Source organism: Macrotis lagotis, chromosome 8, assembly GCF_037893015.1.
Source record: "Macrotis lagotis isolate mMagLag1 chromosome 8, bilby.v1.9.chrom.fasta, whole genome shotgun sequence".
NCBI classification, from domain to species: domain Eukaryota; kingdom Metazoa; phylum Chordata; class Mammalia; order Peramelemorphia; family Peramelidae; genus Macrotis; species Macrotis lagotis.
In genome coordinates, this window is record NC_133665.1 from 46056603 (window position 1) to 46073241 (window position 16639).

General features: G+C 36.7%; 1 protein-coding gene across 5 annotated transcripts in view; it reads right to left on the minus strand.

The window, feature by feature from the left end:
• The window catches only part of ARHGAP17 (Rho GTPase activating protein 17), a 150949-nt gene that overhangs the window by 41430 nt on the left and 92880 nt on the right, over positions 1-16639 (minus strand). For all 5 annotated transcript variants that reach the window (XM_074196806.1, XM_074196801.1, XM_074196805.1 and 2 more), the window contains exons 4-9: positions 16100-16173; positions 10002-10113; positions 9187-9263; positions 7938-8049; positions 7317-7385; positions 7059-7140 (exon numbers count right to left, since the gene is read on the minus strand). In XM_074196806.1, the coding sequence (XP_074052907.1) occupies positions 7059-7140; positions 7317-7385; positions 7938-8049; positions 9187-9263; positions 10002-10113; positions 16100-16173 (526 nt within the window). The remainder of the gene's footprint in view (positions 1-7058; positions 7141-7316; positions 7386-7937; positions 8050-9186; positions 9264-10001; positions 10114-16099; positions 16174-16639) is intronic.

A 16639-nucleotide genomic window follows, 5' to 3' on the forward strand; every position in this document is an offset into this window, starting at 1 on the left:
ATGCCTTTACAATCTGGACTGTAGTCACTTGGGTAATAATTTAAAAAAAAAAAGCTAGCCATTTGCCACAAGCTATTACACAACTTTCTCCTAAATACAGTTAGTTTCTCAGCAATCTTCAGAAGAACTGAATGTATGTGAACAGAGAAAACTATCATGTTTCAAAAAAGTCCAAAGCGCCAACTAAATACAAAATATTAAATGTTAACTAGAGAAGGATGGGAAAATAATTGTAAAGGATGGAGAAAATGGAAAGAAAAATAAGAGAGTAGGAAGCATAGGGGACTGTGAAGCACCCTTACAGTGTCCTGCCCAATTAGTCTCAGCAATGATTTGTATACACTGTTCTGGAGGAAATGCTGGGACCAGTTCCTATACTTCTGCTCATCTAGAGATTATTCTGTTTACAAAGTGCTTTCTTTCCAAAAGTTCTGTCAAATAAATCTATGGCCATTTGATGAATAAGGAAACTGATGTCAAGAGAAGTTAGGGGGACTTGCTTCTTCACTTAGGGCAAGGGCTCTTTCTAAAACAAGACTTTCCCTTCTTAGACAACTCAGCCCTGGTTCCTGGGTTAAAACAAAGTTAAGCCTGGAGACCTTTTTTTCCTCCTAGGTCATGTTCCTTTATCTTGGAATAATTCCTAGGACAATCTCCAAAGGAGATGCTCTGACATTTCAATCATCAAGTGATCATTACACGATGTCTACTATATACAAAATAACATTCTAGTTGATGCGGGAGAAACAGAGGTGAGGATAGCCTGGTCTTTACTCCTCAGGAAACTGATACTTTTAGTTGGGAAGATGGGACATACAGGAAAAGATATCAATAAAGGGCATATATGGAAAGTGCCAAATAACTGTTTTTAGAAGGTGCCAATAAACTGATTTTAGAGGAAAAAGAGATCACTAAAGGTTTCACAGAAGAGGTAGAACTTGAGCTGGGTCATGAAGGATGGGTTAGGAATTAGGAAAGCTAGACAGCACAATGGACAGAAAGCCAGGTTTGAGTCAGGAAGACCTGAGTTCAAATCTAGCCTTAAGACACTTACTAGCTGTATAACCCTGGGCAAGTCATTTCACCCTACATGCCTTAATTCTTTGTCTGTAAAATAACCCAGAAAAGGAAGTGACAAAGCACTCTAGTATCTTTGGCAAGAAAACTCTGAATGGAGTCAGGAAGAGTCAGACATGACTGAAATGCCTAAACATTAGCAGCAAGAATTAGGATGGTAGGTAGGGCAGGAACTATGTGATGTGGAAAGGCATAAAAAATCAGATCCTTTAATTTGTTAACTAGAAACTGATAAATTGAAGTCACAGTGAAAAACTTGAATGCTAGGCAAAAGATTTGATCCTGAAGTCCTGAGTGGGAAATAATTTGGATTCAAGATAGAGAAATAGAAGAGGGAATGACAGAGACATTCTGAAGGAAAAAAAGTCACAATAGCTTAATATCTAAAAAATGACTCCAAGTTTTGAGCCTGGGAGAATGGCTAATATCAAAGGCAGAGATGGATAAACTGGAATGAAAAACAGAAATTTTGCTTGATTCGGGAAGAGGAAAAATAGGACAGGAAACAATAAATTTTCCTTTATGTACTAAATTTGTGGTGACAACTAGAAAGCCAGTTGGAACAAGGGACTGAAAATTGAGGGACAGAACAGAGTTGCTGAAGTCATGGCTGTGGATGAGAAGTTCATTCCAAGAGAAGACATATACAAATGTCACTAAATCAACAATGACTGATTAAGTGCTTGCTATGTACAGGAGAACCAAAGGAAAATAAATTACAAATTCCTGCCTTAAGGATGTTTGTATGTTACAGAGAGAATAAAGAGTCTAGTATTCAACCTTAGGAAATGCCTACTTTTAACAGCAAAACTAGAAATGGAAATAGGGAATGAGAAAAGTCAAGAGTAGGGGGAGAAGTATGAAAGCAATCTATCACCAAAGCCCTGGGAAGAGAGACCTGAGAGGTTTTCCTAAAGAGAAGAGAGGTCAAGAAGAATTGGGTCACCGATGACCCCCAAGAAAGCAATTTTTGTAGAGTTGTGAGAAAATAAGCCCACTTGTAGTCGACTGGTCTAGGGAGTAAGGCTGATGACTAAATGAAGATTTCTGGTACAGCATACTTCTTTTGAAAGACTAGCAATGAGAGCCAACATGGCAGCATGAAGGCTGCATTCCCAGAGAACTCTGACCCCCCCAAACCCCCCCAAAACAAAGGATGGCTCTAGCCAAAATTTAGGGGGGGCAGAACCCACAGAAAGGCTGAGTAACATATTTTCCCAGTCCAAGATAACTTAGAAGTTCCAAGGGAAAGTTCCGCGGGAAAAGTGTGCTTCACCAGGACCAAGGGTTAGGAAAAAAGCTGCGGCTCAGCTCAGCCAAGCCCAGAAATCACAGGAAACAGCTTGAAGGGGCCGTGAGAGAACTCTGCTGCACCTGGGTGAGCGTGGACTAAGGAGCACTGGCCACAGGGAGATTTGGGAGAAAGCAGCCTGCAACCCCAAGAGTCAGTAAGGGAAGTCTACAGAGCTTTCTCTGCTCTCCCTGGGGTAGTACTCTCCTGTTTGCCTACACTCAGACCAGGGTTGCAGTGCGGGCTTCCATACTAAGATAGTTGGATCCCGCCTTATGCCTTATAGCCCCAGGGCAGAAGGCAGTGCTGTGGTCATCTACATATCAAAGCACAAGCTAGAGAGCATAAGACCTTGGAGGAATAAAGGTCCCAGTGGGGTGTCCCCCCCCCAAATAAAACCAACCCCAAAGCCTTGAAGTGCTGTAAAATTAGCCTTGAGCTGAGGAAATGAGTAAACAACAGAAAAAGAAGAATCTGACCAGAGAATTACTTCAGTCCCATGGAAGATCAAAACACATACTCAGATGATAACAAAATTGAAGCTTCCATATCCAAAACCTCCAAGAGAGATAGAAAATGAGCTCAGACTATGGATGAGCTCAAAAAAGATTTTGAAAAGCAATTAAGGAAAAATTGGGAGGAGAAATGAGAGCAATGAAGAAAAATCATGAAAACCAAATCAAAAGCTTGGTGAAAGATATACAAAAAAATACTGAAGAAAATAATATGTTAAAAATCAGTTTAGGCCTAATGGAAAAAGCAAAACAAAAGGTAAATGAGAAGAATGCCTTAAAAAGTAGAATTGGCCAGCTGAAAAAGGAGATAAAAAAGCTCTATGAAGAAAATAACTCCTTCAAATGCAAAATGGAACTAAAGGAAGCTGATGACTTTGCAAGAAGCAGGAAGAAATAAAACTCTTCCAAAAAAAAAGTCAAAAATTAGAAGAAAATGTGAAATATCTCATTGGAAAAAAACTGACCTTGAAAATAGATCCAGAAGAAATAATTTGAAAATTACTAGGCTACCTGAAAGCCATGACCAAGAGAAGAGCCTAGACTTCATTTTTCAAGAAATAATACAGTAAAATTGCCCTGAGATCCTAGAAGCTGAAGGTAAAATAGAAATCGAGAGAATTCACCTGTTACCCCCTGAAAGGGATCCAAAAAGAAAAACTTCCAGGAATATTGTAGCCAAATCCCAAAACTCCCAAATCAAAGAGAAAATTCTAAAAGCTGCCAGAAACAGACAATTCAAGTACCGAGGCTCAATAGTTAGGATTACACAGGATCTGGCAGCGTCTACATTAAGGGCTCGGAGGGATTAGAATATGATATTCTGGAAGGCAAAAGATCTTAGTTTACAACTGAGAATCAACTACCCAGCAAAACTGAACATCCTCTTTCAGGGGAAAAAGATGGATTTTCAATAAAACAGGGGACTTTCAAATTTTCCTAACGAGATGACCAGAGCTGAACAGAAAGTTTGATCTCCAAGTACAGGACTCTGGTGAACCATAGAGGAAGTGGAAGAGAGGAACTAACTATGAGGAACTTGATGATGTTGAACTGTTTGTATTCCTGCATGAGAAGAAGATATTGATAACTCATATGAACTTTCTCATTTATAAGAGCGGTTAGAAGAACATATGTAGACAGGACATAGGAAGGAGCTGAATATAATGGTATTATGTGGTAAAGGGATGGAGTCAATGAACAATGGGGGAAAATACTGGGAGGAAGGAAAAAGAGATAAAGAAGAAGCTGAGATTTCACATAAGAGTCAAGAAAAAGTTTTTTCAACAGAAGGAAGGGGGAAAAGCAAGGGGGAATGAGTGAGCCTTCATTCTCAACAGAAATGGCTCAGGGAGGAAATGACACACACACTTATTAGGGTAAGAAAATCTGTCTTGCCCTGGAGAAGGATAAGAGGAAAGGGATGGGATGAGGGGGAATGGGGGGAGGGAAGAGGGGGAATAGGTTGACAGAGAGAGGAAAGATCAAGGGAGAGGGTACTCAGATGCAACACACTTTTGGACAGGGCCAGGATGAAAAGAGAGAGAGAATAGAATAAATGAGAGTGGGGAGAAATAAGAGTGGAGGTACAGCTAGTAATAGCAACTGATGGAAAAATATTGAAGCAACTTCTCTGGTGGACTTGATAGGGAAAGCAACATACCCCAGAGACAGAAGCATTGAAATCTAAACACAGACTAAATTCTCATTCATTCTCAATCTCTCTCTCTCTCTCTCTCTCTCTCTCTCTCTCTCTCTCTCTCTCTCTCTCTCTCTCTCTTTCCTCTCCTTGAGGTTCCCCATCTTCTGGGGGGGAGCTATGTTTCTTATGTTTACTCTTATACATTCAATTTACATCAATGTATGGCACGGAAACAATGTAGATACTGTCAGACAGTCTTCTGGGGGGGGAAGGAAGGAAGGAAGGGGGGGACTGTAGAATTTGGAGCCTTGCAAAAAATAATGGGTACATATTACTATTGTATATAATTGTAAAGACTAGCAATGAAAAGAAGGGAAAATAAGGCAATCATTTTAGAGGACATCAGGGATTTTTTTCAAGATAAGAAAACCCAAGTATGTATATAATAGGGGCAAAGGGTAAGAAGTCAAGGAGATGAAATCAAAGATGTGTCAGAGAAATAAATGGTATCTGAGGGAATGCCTATGTTATTCCTGTGAAACAGTGAGACCACTGAGCTAGGTTTAACTTCCACTTACTACTACCTGTGTGATTCCCTAACTTCTTTATGTCTGTGTTTTCTCATTTGGAAAAAATGAGTTAACTAGATGTACCATTCTTTGTTCATGTATCTCCCTAGCACCAGCAAAGGGCCAGGCACAAAGAAGCCCTTGATAAATTTGCATTGATTGATGATCTTCTAAAAAGCATCTCCTAAGGAATACTACAAAAAGGGACCACAGAAATATATATATGGACAAACACACACACAATCTCCTAACTAGCTATACGTGTTTTCTCTGTTAAGGCCTGTGGAGGGCACTGCTACTAGCTTTTTCTTTGACAGACCCCTAAACTTATCTTTCTGAATGAATATTTTGAACAAATTATATTCAAAATCAGGAGAGGTCATTGGTTTAAAATTTTTCCTATTCTAAATTTCACTGGTAGGAAGAATGACACAGAGACTCTTGGGATTCAAGTCAGGGTCTGAGACATAGTTCTTGATGGTTACTTAGCCATGTGAGCTTGGGTAAGTCATAACCTCAGGCCTATTTCCTTTACTCAAAAAATAGAGATAAGGGGGTATTTGCAGTGGGTAGTTTTAAGGGAAAAAAAAGCACTTTGCAAACAAACCCTGAATCTCTACATAAATGTTAACTGTTAACTGACTCAAAGTTCTCTTCAGATGATTTACTGAACACTCCTAACATTTCTCATTTGCCATATCTGCATACACAGGTCATCACTGCCTACGTTTGGCCTGAACTAATACCTGTAAATTACTCCTATGAGAGTCTACACTTTCCCAAGCTCAGTTGACTAGGTTAGTCTTAAATCTCGTTTTATCAACTTTACATACATTAGTTCACTACATACCAACAACTTAATGTACATTTCTTAGCACTACCATCATAAGAAACTTGGAAATTTAGGTCGCAAGAATAGAGCACAGGCATCTTAGAAATTTACCACATCATTGGGAGAAAGGATGACACACATGTGTATAGTCTTGTGAATATTTCACACTGTGGTCAGCCAAGAACTCCAAACTGCTCAATCTGGAAATTTACCACTGACTTTCTATTTCTATAAATAAAAAGCTTCAGTTCAATCCAGGAATCCATAATAACTTTCCAGAATTTAATAGATAAACTTATGTACCTAGGTTTAGAGCTCAAGTATAACTCAGCTCTCCTGGTCTAGTTAAGGCTGAAGGATGAGTAAAGCACTACCCTGATCCCAAGCACCAAACTCAATGATACATATTCATTCATATTTGTCTGTCTCTAGGTCTGTCTTCTCTTGGTCTATCTCTCTTTTCTCTGACACGGACACAAATACACAACCTTCATAGAAGTGACCATCAAAGTAAATTTCTACAATCCTTATAATTTGGGAGTATGATCTTCAATCTTCCAAGATTGGGGCAAATTTGCGATGATCTTTGGAAAGAAGTTCAGCATAAAGCAGAAACAGAGTAGAGAAGAAATGGCTCTGATCTGGTCCCTCCCCAAGAAGCTGAGCTTTTACCAGCTGTGCCGGTGTGTAATATCGATTTTTAGAATATTCAAAAAAATTCTAGGGTAATATTTTGGGAAGCAATGATTTGGAAGTTTCAGTCCTAGGGTTAAAACACTGCAGCGACTCAACTATTAGATTATGGAAAAGATAATGCAATCATACACCATATCTTCCTCAAAAAGATAACAGAATAACATACTGCTTCTTCAAAACAAACAAACAAAACAAAAAAGACTTTGATTGTAGGTTTCAGAAAGGCAATGTGTGTTTTGTTAGTATAATAAATCTACCTTTGGAAGAAATCAGAGTATGCAGCAGCAAGAGATGAAAGTATGCTGGGAAATAGCACTTCCCAGAAAAAAAAGGAACATTATAGATAGGCACTGCATGCAAAGGAGGCAAGGTGAAGAAGAAGACTGCAGAGAGGGCAAAGGCAGAGAGAAGATTAAGGCAAGAACACAAGTTACATTACCTTGATGGGCCTGGATTTCAGGGAGGGCCTTTTCTAAGACAGCTAAGGCTTTTCTATGGTAATCTGCTTGGGCTTCTAATAACTGGGAACAGAACCCACATTCAAAAACAAAGGCAATGTTAGTGTTGATGAACACACCACAACATGGTTGAGCAATAGAAATGTGATCTTTGTTTTCAATGGACAAACATGGTCTTCAAACAAGGACAGTTCATTTTTGTAAAACTGAACATTTCAAAGAAGAATAAACAAACCTACCGTAACAAAGTATCTGCCATATTCCCCTTCTTTAGCCACAAAGTTATACATGTCTGCAGCAAGTTGATCCTGAATTAAGAAGTGGAGAAGAAAGAATCTGTCAAAAGTTTACATAAATGATATCCTTTGTGCCCAATATGTTAATTCCTGAGAATACATTCTGAAAACATTAATGAAAACAAAAAAGGGGAGTTCTAAGTTCAAGAATTTTCATTGTCGCATTATATGCGAAGGCAAAAATCTGGACAACCTAAATGTTCAACGGGGGTGGGGGGGGTGGGGTTCTTCTTCTAAAATATTAATGCCACATCATACATAATGCAATTACAACTGAAAAAATATGAAGAATATCAACAAATAGGGAAAGATCTTTATAAAATAATGCAAAATAAAGTCCCAGAAGAATGGAATTCAATCTAATAGTGAGCATTGTGGAAAAGTAAAAGAGAATAAAGAACTTTGACAGAGGCATAGAGGAAAGGGAGCAATACAGTATTTTAATACTTTCTGTATTTGAATCAATTTAAAATAAAATATCAGGAAAATTTAGTCCTTTGTAAACTACATTCAATAGTACATTTCTAACAAAGCAAACTAATGTTGCTAATTAAACTAGTATACCTTGCACTGTTCTACTTTATTTGCAGCCTCATCCATCTCTTCTTTTAAAGAGTCTATCTTTGATGGAAGCCCCTGAAAATTAGTTCCTGAAGACTTGTGAGCCTGGTTCCACCTGCAAATCAAAGAAGCCTAAATCAAGTTTAGCTTTGTACATTCAAGTTTGTAAAATGATGGTCAATGTTGACAAATTTCTCACTTACCACCCCTTTCCCCCAACCTACTGAGACACAAGCTACCCTGAAAAGTCTTTTCTCCTTCAGTATGGAAGTTCAGAACATCTCAGAAAAAACTGAGAAAGTGGGGAATAGGATAAATACCATCAAGGATAGTCAACTTTGAGTTCAAATTTGTTTTCTTCTAACAGGCTATTTTCTTAAGGAAAAAACTCTTAAAACAACTTTTCTCTTACCTAGAGGCAATCCTGAAAGACTGTCAATGTTCCTGCCCATGAGCAACTAATGTTCCATTTGATTTCATTCCCTTTTCTAGTTCCAAAACCTTACCATACAGTCCCTCATCTATGAAAACATGTACCCCATAATGCACAGTTTAGGAATCCTTATCACACTAGCAATCTCAAGTTTCCATCTTTCCAACACCATCCTGGAGAAAGGATAGATCACTGGAATGACAGCTCTTTAAACATTCATGTAATTTTTGTATCTGAGTATTTTAGCACCCATAATACCAAAAGTACAAAAGTTCAATCATAGCATTTCCTTTTAGATAACATCTGAAATACTGTATTCACTGCTGAGCACCACATTTTAAAAAAGGCCACTGAAAGGATAGAATGTGTTCAAATAAGGATGACCAATGAAATGTAAAATTATATTACATAAGAACGGCTGAAATTAGTATGGATATTTTGCTCAGACAAGAAAAATTTAAGAGAAAGAATAAAAGAAATCTTCAAATCCTTAAAACAGAACAATGGTTGGAAAGGGAGGTAGATTTGGATTAAATGAGGGGGGGGGAAACTTAAACAGAGTTGTTTAAAAGTAGAATGGGATGCTTCAAAAACAGAGTCTTTTTCATGGGAAAATCATCAGAGAAAAGCATTCTTCCTTTTCCTAGTTTAACACATCTTAATCTCCCACTTTGAACCAAATGACTAAGGGACTAGATAATGAAGTTTTTTTGAACTTTAAATTCAAAATCCACAATTCAAGTGTCATTATGAAGGCCTAGTCTACAAGTAAATATCATGAGTTTTGGGTCATGGGACAAAGCAATCTTCTATGTTTACCTAGCTCTGACAGAATCCCAGTCTAATACCAACTTCGAAAGTTGTTTTCTTTGTTTCTGAATGTTTGGAATATCCACCTGAAATAAAAAAAAAATGAAATATTATCAAATTCAGGTTAAAATAGAAAGCAGCTTAAGCTACTGAGTAGAAAAATACATTTTACACTTTTTTTTCAGGCTTTTGCAAGGCAATGGGGTTAAGTGGCTTGCCCAAGACCACACAGCTAGGTAATTATATTAAGTGTCTGAGGCCGGATTTGAACTCAGGTACTCCTGACTCCAGGGCCGGTGCTCTATCCACTGCACCACTTAGCCACCCCCATTTTAGACTTTTAATAAAGTCCTCAAATGCCTCTGGATTCTTGAAGGTCAAACCAGTAGACCAAAGGTTCCAGGAGTTGCTACCCAGCAGGAGAGGCTTCAACTATAAATCTGGCAATGGCTGTGAGTCTGCCCTCCAAAGACTAACCTTGGAAAAGCCACATATCACTATGAAGTTTGCCTATATGAAGGATTTTTTTTCTTCAGCAAATCATGAAGTACCATCTATTAAGGTATGAAATATAGGTATGCTGGACAAATAAATACACTGATGAAATTTCAGGTTGCTAAAGTATTATGTCATATAAGCCAATCTGAAAGAAATTTGTCTATGTGTTATTATATATAGAAACACACACATACATACATAAACACAAAATAAACTTTTTCATTCATTCCAAGTTGAAGTCCATCAAGTCTTTTTCCTCAAAAAAAATCACCTTGTTTTTATAATTAAAACATTATTCTTTGATACAATAATACAAAATAACTGACCTCTGCAATGTTACTTAGTGGTTCCATGATCTCTTTTTCGACAAAAACTTCATGTTGAGAGAGTTCTTGAGCCAAGAGATTCTGGGCCTCTCCACAAGATTCCAGCATTTTCCTGGAAAAGCAAAACCCCAAAATAAATAAAAGTCATTAAGAAATTAAGAGCTACGAATAAATTACATTGGAACATAACTTGTAAATTAAAAGAACAAAAATAAAGGAAACCCAATTCTAACTTTGACCAAATATGTATCCAAAGAAAGAAAATGCACCTTTCTCTTCTAAAGTGGCTAACCATGGGGATGGAACACTACATATACTCTCAAATTAAGAGAATATTATTGGTTAATTCTGTTAAATTGCTCCTCTCTCCCTTTTTGTATTTTATTCTTTGTTATAAAGGATTATCTTCAGGGCAGAAAAAGGAGGGAAATATTTGCAAATTGAAGTGATGCAAAAACAAACCACCCAAAATTTTTGAAGAGCTGTAAAATTCTATCCTCTGTAAAATCTTGTTCCAACATTTCATCATGGTCCAGAGCGGCATGGCACCAAGTTCTTGAAAGCTATGTCACTAAGGCATGAGATCATATATTCTTTGATCATAGCTGTCCATGAGAAAGGTAAAAATGCAACACTTTTCAATGGACAACATTTCAGATTGTTTTCTTTTCTGCTGCTAAAAGTAGCAGAACTGAAGGAACAAAAGCACATCCATATGAATATTCTGAGTTGAAATAAAGTCAAGCAACATGAAGGAGTTGCAGTTAAGAGAAAGGATAGTTCACTGGTTCCCTTAAAAGAAACGGCAAATTTAGCAGAACTTGTTTCATGATATGAGTAAGGAGCAACAAGAAATCTCTCTTCCAAGGACTGTTGCTCAATTTGTCTGTCTTATAGCATACAGGATACAGACTGCCCAGGAGAACACTTTGAATTCAGTTGCATATCAACATACAAACATTTGACAGATAAGGTTAAGGAGACTGCATAAGTTCGTAGGGGTGAAACTCTCAAAAAATTTCAAAGGTCAAGCTGTCTAAACTCCTCATTTCACATTTGAGGAAAAATAAGACAGGAAAGGTAAAATCACTTGTTCAAAGTCATAAAGATCATATGCCAGAGCCGGTCTATAATCACAAGTCTGAGTGCAAATTCACTTTGAATTCCCTTATAATATACTACCTCTCAATTCTATGAAGAACCTAACAAGATCTTCAAAATTAAGACAACATGTACTAGGATATTCAGTGACTTCCATGATAATTGTGGACACTAGAAAAAATATCAAAAATAAAACAAATCAATTTAAAAATTGGAAAATATGGTTCAGGACAAAGAAATGAGATCAAAGGCTCATATTTTACACATATTTACTCAGACAAACACACTCTCCATCTGTCTCTCAGAAGGTAGTTGGAAGATCAGACATGGTGAATGCTAACTTTTTAAAATGAAATTTATAGCTTACTCTTTGGGATAAAAAAAATCCACACCAGAATATTAGTCTAATTAGAGCAAAGGTCTAAACATTAAATTAAAAGAAAGAAGACACTGCATGCAATTATAACAACTCAAACCTAATTAAGTTATTGGCCCCAAAAATGGACAAAAGTACATTATGATAATGATAAACATATTATTACCATAAATATTTTTATAAAGTTTAGAAAGTTGGCATATAAATTGGCTATTATTGATTAATGTAGTCTCTTTCTTGGTTATTGTTATATTACTGTTCATGGTCTTTTTTTCTAAGCTTTTAAGAGTAACTTCTTTGAAGTATCCTGAAAATAAATTCCTGCCTTTAACATTTTGTTGCCTCCTCTGCAATATCTCCTTTTTTCTCCCAACATTCTTTTTCACACGAGTGAATATTTATACATTAAAAAAAAAAGCCACCTGTGTGAAATAATCAGTAACTGTCGCTATCAAAGAGGAAACGAAGGTCCAGCATTTCCTAGAATGATTTCTAATTCCTTATATATGAAATCAATTATAGTAGTATTCAAGTCCAAAAGTTGCAGTTTCATTGCTTTCTGTGATGAGAATTGTTCTCCTTAGAAAGCTTGGTCATTCTGTTCAGCTTTACTTCTCCTTGTTGTTCTTCCAGTTTCATTTATCAGTACTGTTAGTTGAGTTTCATACCAAGTCATCTGCAAGTTCTCCTTTCTACTGCTTTTCATTTTTTGCTGAGAAATGATATAACACAAAATTTTCTGTCATCATCTTTTGTAATGTTTTACATATGAGCTCGTATCCTAATTTGCTGTTGCTCTTTTTTAATGTTTTACATTTACCCTAAATTATTATTGCTCTTGACTGCTATATTTCTTTGCCTAACACAGAGATTATATTTACTGGCTGAGGTGCTTTGGGTTTATTTTTTAACTTCTTCATTGGAATGCTTCTTTCCTTAAGAAGAAGTTTCTCTGAGAATAGAGAAAATAATAATAATAATAATAATGTCATTGTTGTTTTGAGAATGCTGCAACATTACTTGATCTAGCTAACTAAAGATCCATTGCAATGGGGTTATGAAACCATGGAGAGGATAATTTATTTTCAAGGTAACAAATCTCCAGTATGTTTCAAACCACCAGCTGAGTAGAACACCTGTCAAAATGAATCTGAAGAGCAGGGCAGTCACGGCAGTCAAAAGCAGGGCAGAGGAGGAAAGATTTTGGCAGGAGGTCCCCATTTAAAATTTTTTTTTATTAAAAACTATATTTATTTTGAGTTTTACAATTTTCCCCCATCTTACTTCCCTCCCCCACCACCCACAGAAAGCAATTTGTCAGTCTTTACATTGTTTCTATGCTGTACGTTGATCCAAATTGAGTGTGTTGAGAGAGAAATCATATGCTTAAAGAAGAGACAAGAAGTCTAAGAGGTAACAAGATCAGCCAGTAAGATGTCAGTTTTTTTTCCCCTAAATTAAAGGAAATAGTCCTTGGACTTTGTTCAAACTCCACGGTTCTTTATCTGGATACAGATGGTTTTCTCCATTGCAGACAGCCCAAAATTGTCCCTGATTGTTGCACTGATGGAATGAACGAGTCCATCAAGGTCAATCATTACCCCCACGTTGCTTTTAGGGTGGACAGTGTTTTTCTGGTTCTGCTCATCTCACTCAGCATCAGTTCATACAAATCCCTCCAGGCTCCCCTGAAATCCCGTCCCTCCTGGTTTCTAATAGAACAATAGTGTTCCATGACATACATAGACCACAGTTTGCTAAGCCATCCCCCAATTGAATGACATTTACTTGATTTCCAGTTCTTTGACACCACAAACAGGGCTGCTATGAATATTTTTGTACATGTGATGTTTTTGCCCTTTTTCATCACCTCTTCAGGTAGTGGTATTGTTGGATCAAAGGGTATGCACATTTTTGTTGCCCTTTGGGCATAGTTCCAAATTTTTCTCTAGAAAGGCTGGATGAGTTCATAGCTCCACCAATAATGTAATACTGTCCCAGATTTCCCACAATCCTTCCAACAATGATCATTATTCTTTCTGGTCATATTGGCCAGTCTTAGAGGTGTGAGGTGGTACCTCAGAGAAGCTGTAATTTGCATTTCTCTAATAAGTAATGATTTAGAGCAATTTTTCCTATGAGTATGGATTGCTTTGATCTCATCTGTCAATTGCCTTTGCATATCCTTTGAACATTTGTCAATTGGAGAAATGGCTTTTTTTTAAAAAATATGACTCAGTTCTCTGTATATTTTAGAAATGAGTCTTTTGTCAGAACCATTAGTTGTAAAGATTGTTTCCCAATTTACTACATTTCTTTTGATCTTGGTTACAGTGGTTTTGTCTGTGCAAAACCTTTGTAATTTAATGTAATCGAAATCATCTAGTTTGTTTTTAGTGATGTTCTCCATCTCTTCCTTAGTCATAAACTGCTCTCCTTTCCATAGATCTGATAGGCAAACTAGTCCATGATCTTCTAATTTGTTTATAGTATTGTTTTTTGTGTCTAAATCCTGTACCCATTTGGATGTTATCGTGGTATAGGGTATGAGGTGTTGTTCTAATCTAAGTTTCTTCCATAATAACTTAAAATTTTCCCAACAGTTTTTATCAAAGAGAGAATTTTTATCCCTGAAGCTGGACTCTTTCGGTTTATCAAACAGCAGATTACTATAATCATTTCCTGCTACTGCACCTAGTCTATTCCACTGGTCGACCTCTTTATTTCTTAGCCAGTATCAGACAGTTCTGATGACTGATGCTTTACAATATAATTTTAGACTGAGTAGGGCTAAGCCCTCTTCTTTTGTACTTTTTTCCATTAAATCCCTGGAGATTCTTGACTTTTTATTTCTCCATATGAATCTACTTACAACTTTTTCTAACTCATTAATTTTTTGGAATTTTGATTGGTAGGGCACTAAACAGGCAGTTTAGTTTTGACAGAATTGTCATTTTTATTATACTTGGTCTACCTATCCATGAGCAGTTGATATTTGCCCAGTTATTTAGATCTGATTTAATTTGTGTGAGAAGTGTTTTGTAATTGTTTTCAAAAAGTTTCTGAGCCTGCCTTGGCAAATAGACTCCCAGGCATTTTATATTGTCTGAGGTTACTTTGAATGGGATTTCTCTTTCTAGCTCTTCCTGCTGTATCTTGCTAGTCATATATAGAAAAGCTGAGGATTTATGAGGTTTATTTTATATCCTGCAGCTTTGCTAAAATTGCTAATTGTTTCCAATAGGTTTTTGGATGATTTCTTGGGATTCTCTAGGTAGACCATCATGTCATCTGCAAAGGGTGAGAGTTTTGTCTCTTCCTTCCCAATTCTAATTCCTTCAATTTCTTTTTCCTTCTCTAATTGCTGAAGGTAACATTTCTAATACGATAATGAATAGTAGTGGTGATAATGGGCACCCGTGTTTCACCCCTGATCTTACTGGGAATGCCTCTAGCCTCTCCCCATTGAACATAATGCTTGTTGATAGATACTGCTAATTATTCTAAGGAACAGCCCATTTATTCCTACACTCTCTAGTGTGTTTAGTAGGGAATGGGTGCTGTATTTTGCCAAAAGCTTTTTCAGCATCTATTGATATGATCATATAATTTCTGATAGGTTTGTTGTTGATACAATTGATTATACTAACAGTTTTTCTAATATTGAATCAACCCTGCATTCCTGGGATGAATCCTACTTGTATTATCCTAGTGATAACTTGTAATCATTTTGCTAAGATTTTATATAAGATTTTTGCATCTATATTCATCAGGGAGATATGGTCTATAATTTTCTTTCTCTGTTTTAACTCTTCCTGGTTTAGGTATCAGCACCATATTGGTTTCATAGAAAGAGTTAGGGAGAGTTCCATCTTCCCCTATTTTTCCAAAGAGTTTATATAAAATTGGAACCAACTGTTCCTTAAATGTTTGGTAGAATTCACTTGTGAATCCATCAGGCCCTCGAGATTTTTTCTTAGGGAGTTCAATGATGGCTTGCTGAATTTCATTTTCTGAGATAGGGTTGGTTAGGTATTTATTCCAGGAGGTCCCCTTTGAAGAGGCAAACTCAATACACATTATTTGAAATGATGGTTTTAATGTTTTGCCAGCTGTGGACATAAGACCATTTACATTTATTAAAACTGTTCTTCCTTCAATGTACTGCCATGGAAGCAAAGGCAACCCTTGGATCCTTTGGATAGCTTTCCCTCATGACCTCAGCAGTAATTGAAGTTTTCATTGATGGATTTTCTTTACAAAATACTTCCTGCAAGGGAAGCATTATAATTCTCATTTAACAGAAAGAGTGAAGCTCAGAGAGGTTAAATGACTTGCACAGACACAGAGCTCTCCAAGTCCAGTGAGCTTGCCAAGAGTACCCTCAGATGAGCTAGGCTAAGTTGCATTTCCTGCCAACTTTAGAATGACTACTTCTACATCATGAAGTAATCTCTTCTTGTCCTTGATGTTCAATTCATTCCCCTAAAAATTATACTTTTTATCTTACAGAAGTCAAATAATCATTCCACTACTTCTTTTTGTATAGCCAGTCACAATTCATGTCCAGTTCTAGTTCCTTCAAGGAACCACATTTTTTTAGTATCATGTGAATGCTTACCCCAAAAGAGACTCTTCAAGCTGGGTAGATGCTTCCTGCATATTTTGAGCAAGGGCAGTCAAAGGGAGTTTTTTCTGTAAAGCAGAAGGCATATTTTTGCTTTATTATTATTCAATACCATTTTATTGCTTTTAAAAAAAATAATTGATCATTTGTTTTTACATCACCTTTACTTACAAATATTATGCTCACTCCCTTCCCCAGAGAGAGACAAAGACTTAGAAAAACAAGAATCATTTTACTAAAAACTAATCAATACAACAAGCCTACATTATTTGCAGAATTCCACATCTATACTTTCCAACCCTGCAGAGAAGTAAAAAATAATAATTTTCTCTACTCTTTATATATTCTCAGAACTTAGAGATTCCACACCCTAAAATTTCAGGACTTTCTGAAACATCAGTACTTATAACACTGGAGTTGGAAAAGCCACGAGAAGAGAACACACTAGGAAGTCTAAGCTTAAGATGCTAGAGATAGAGTTCCAAGTCTCACATTTTACAGAAGAAACATTGAAGCTCAGAGAGATGTCTAGTA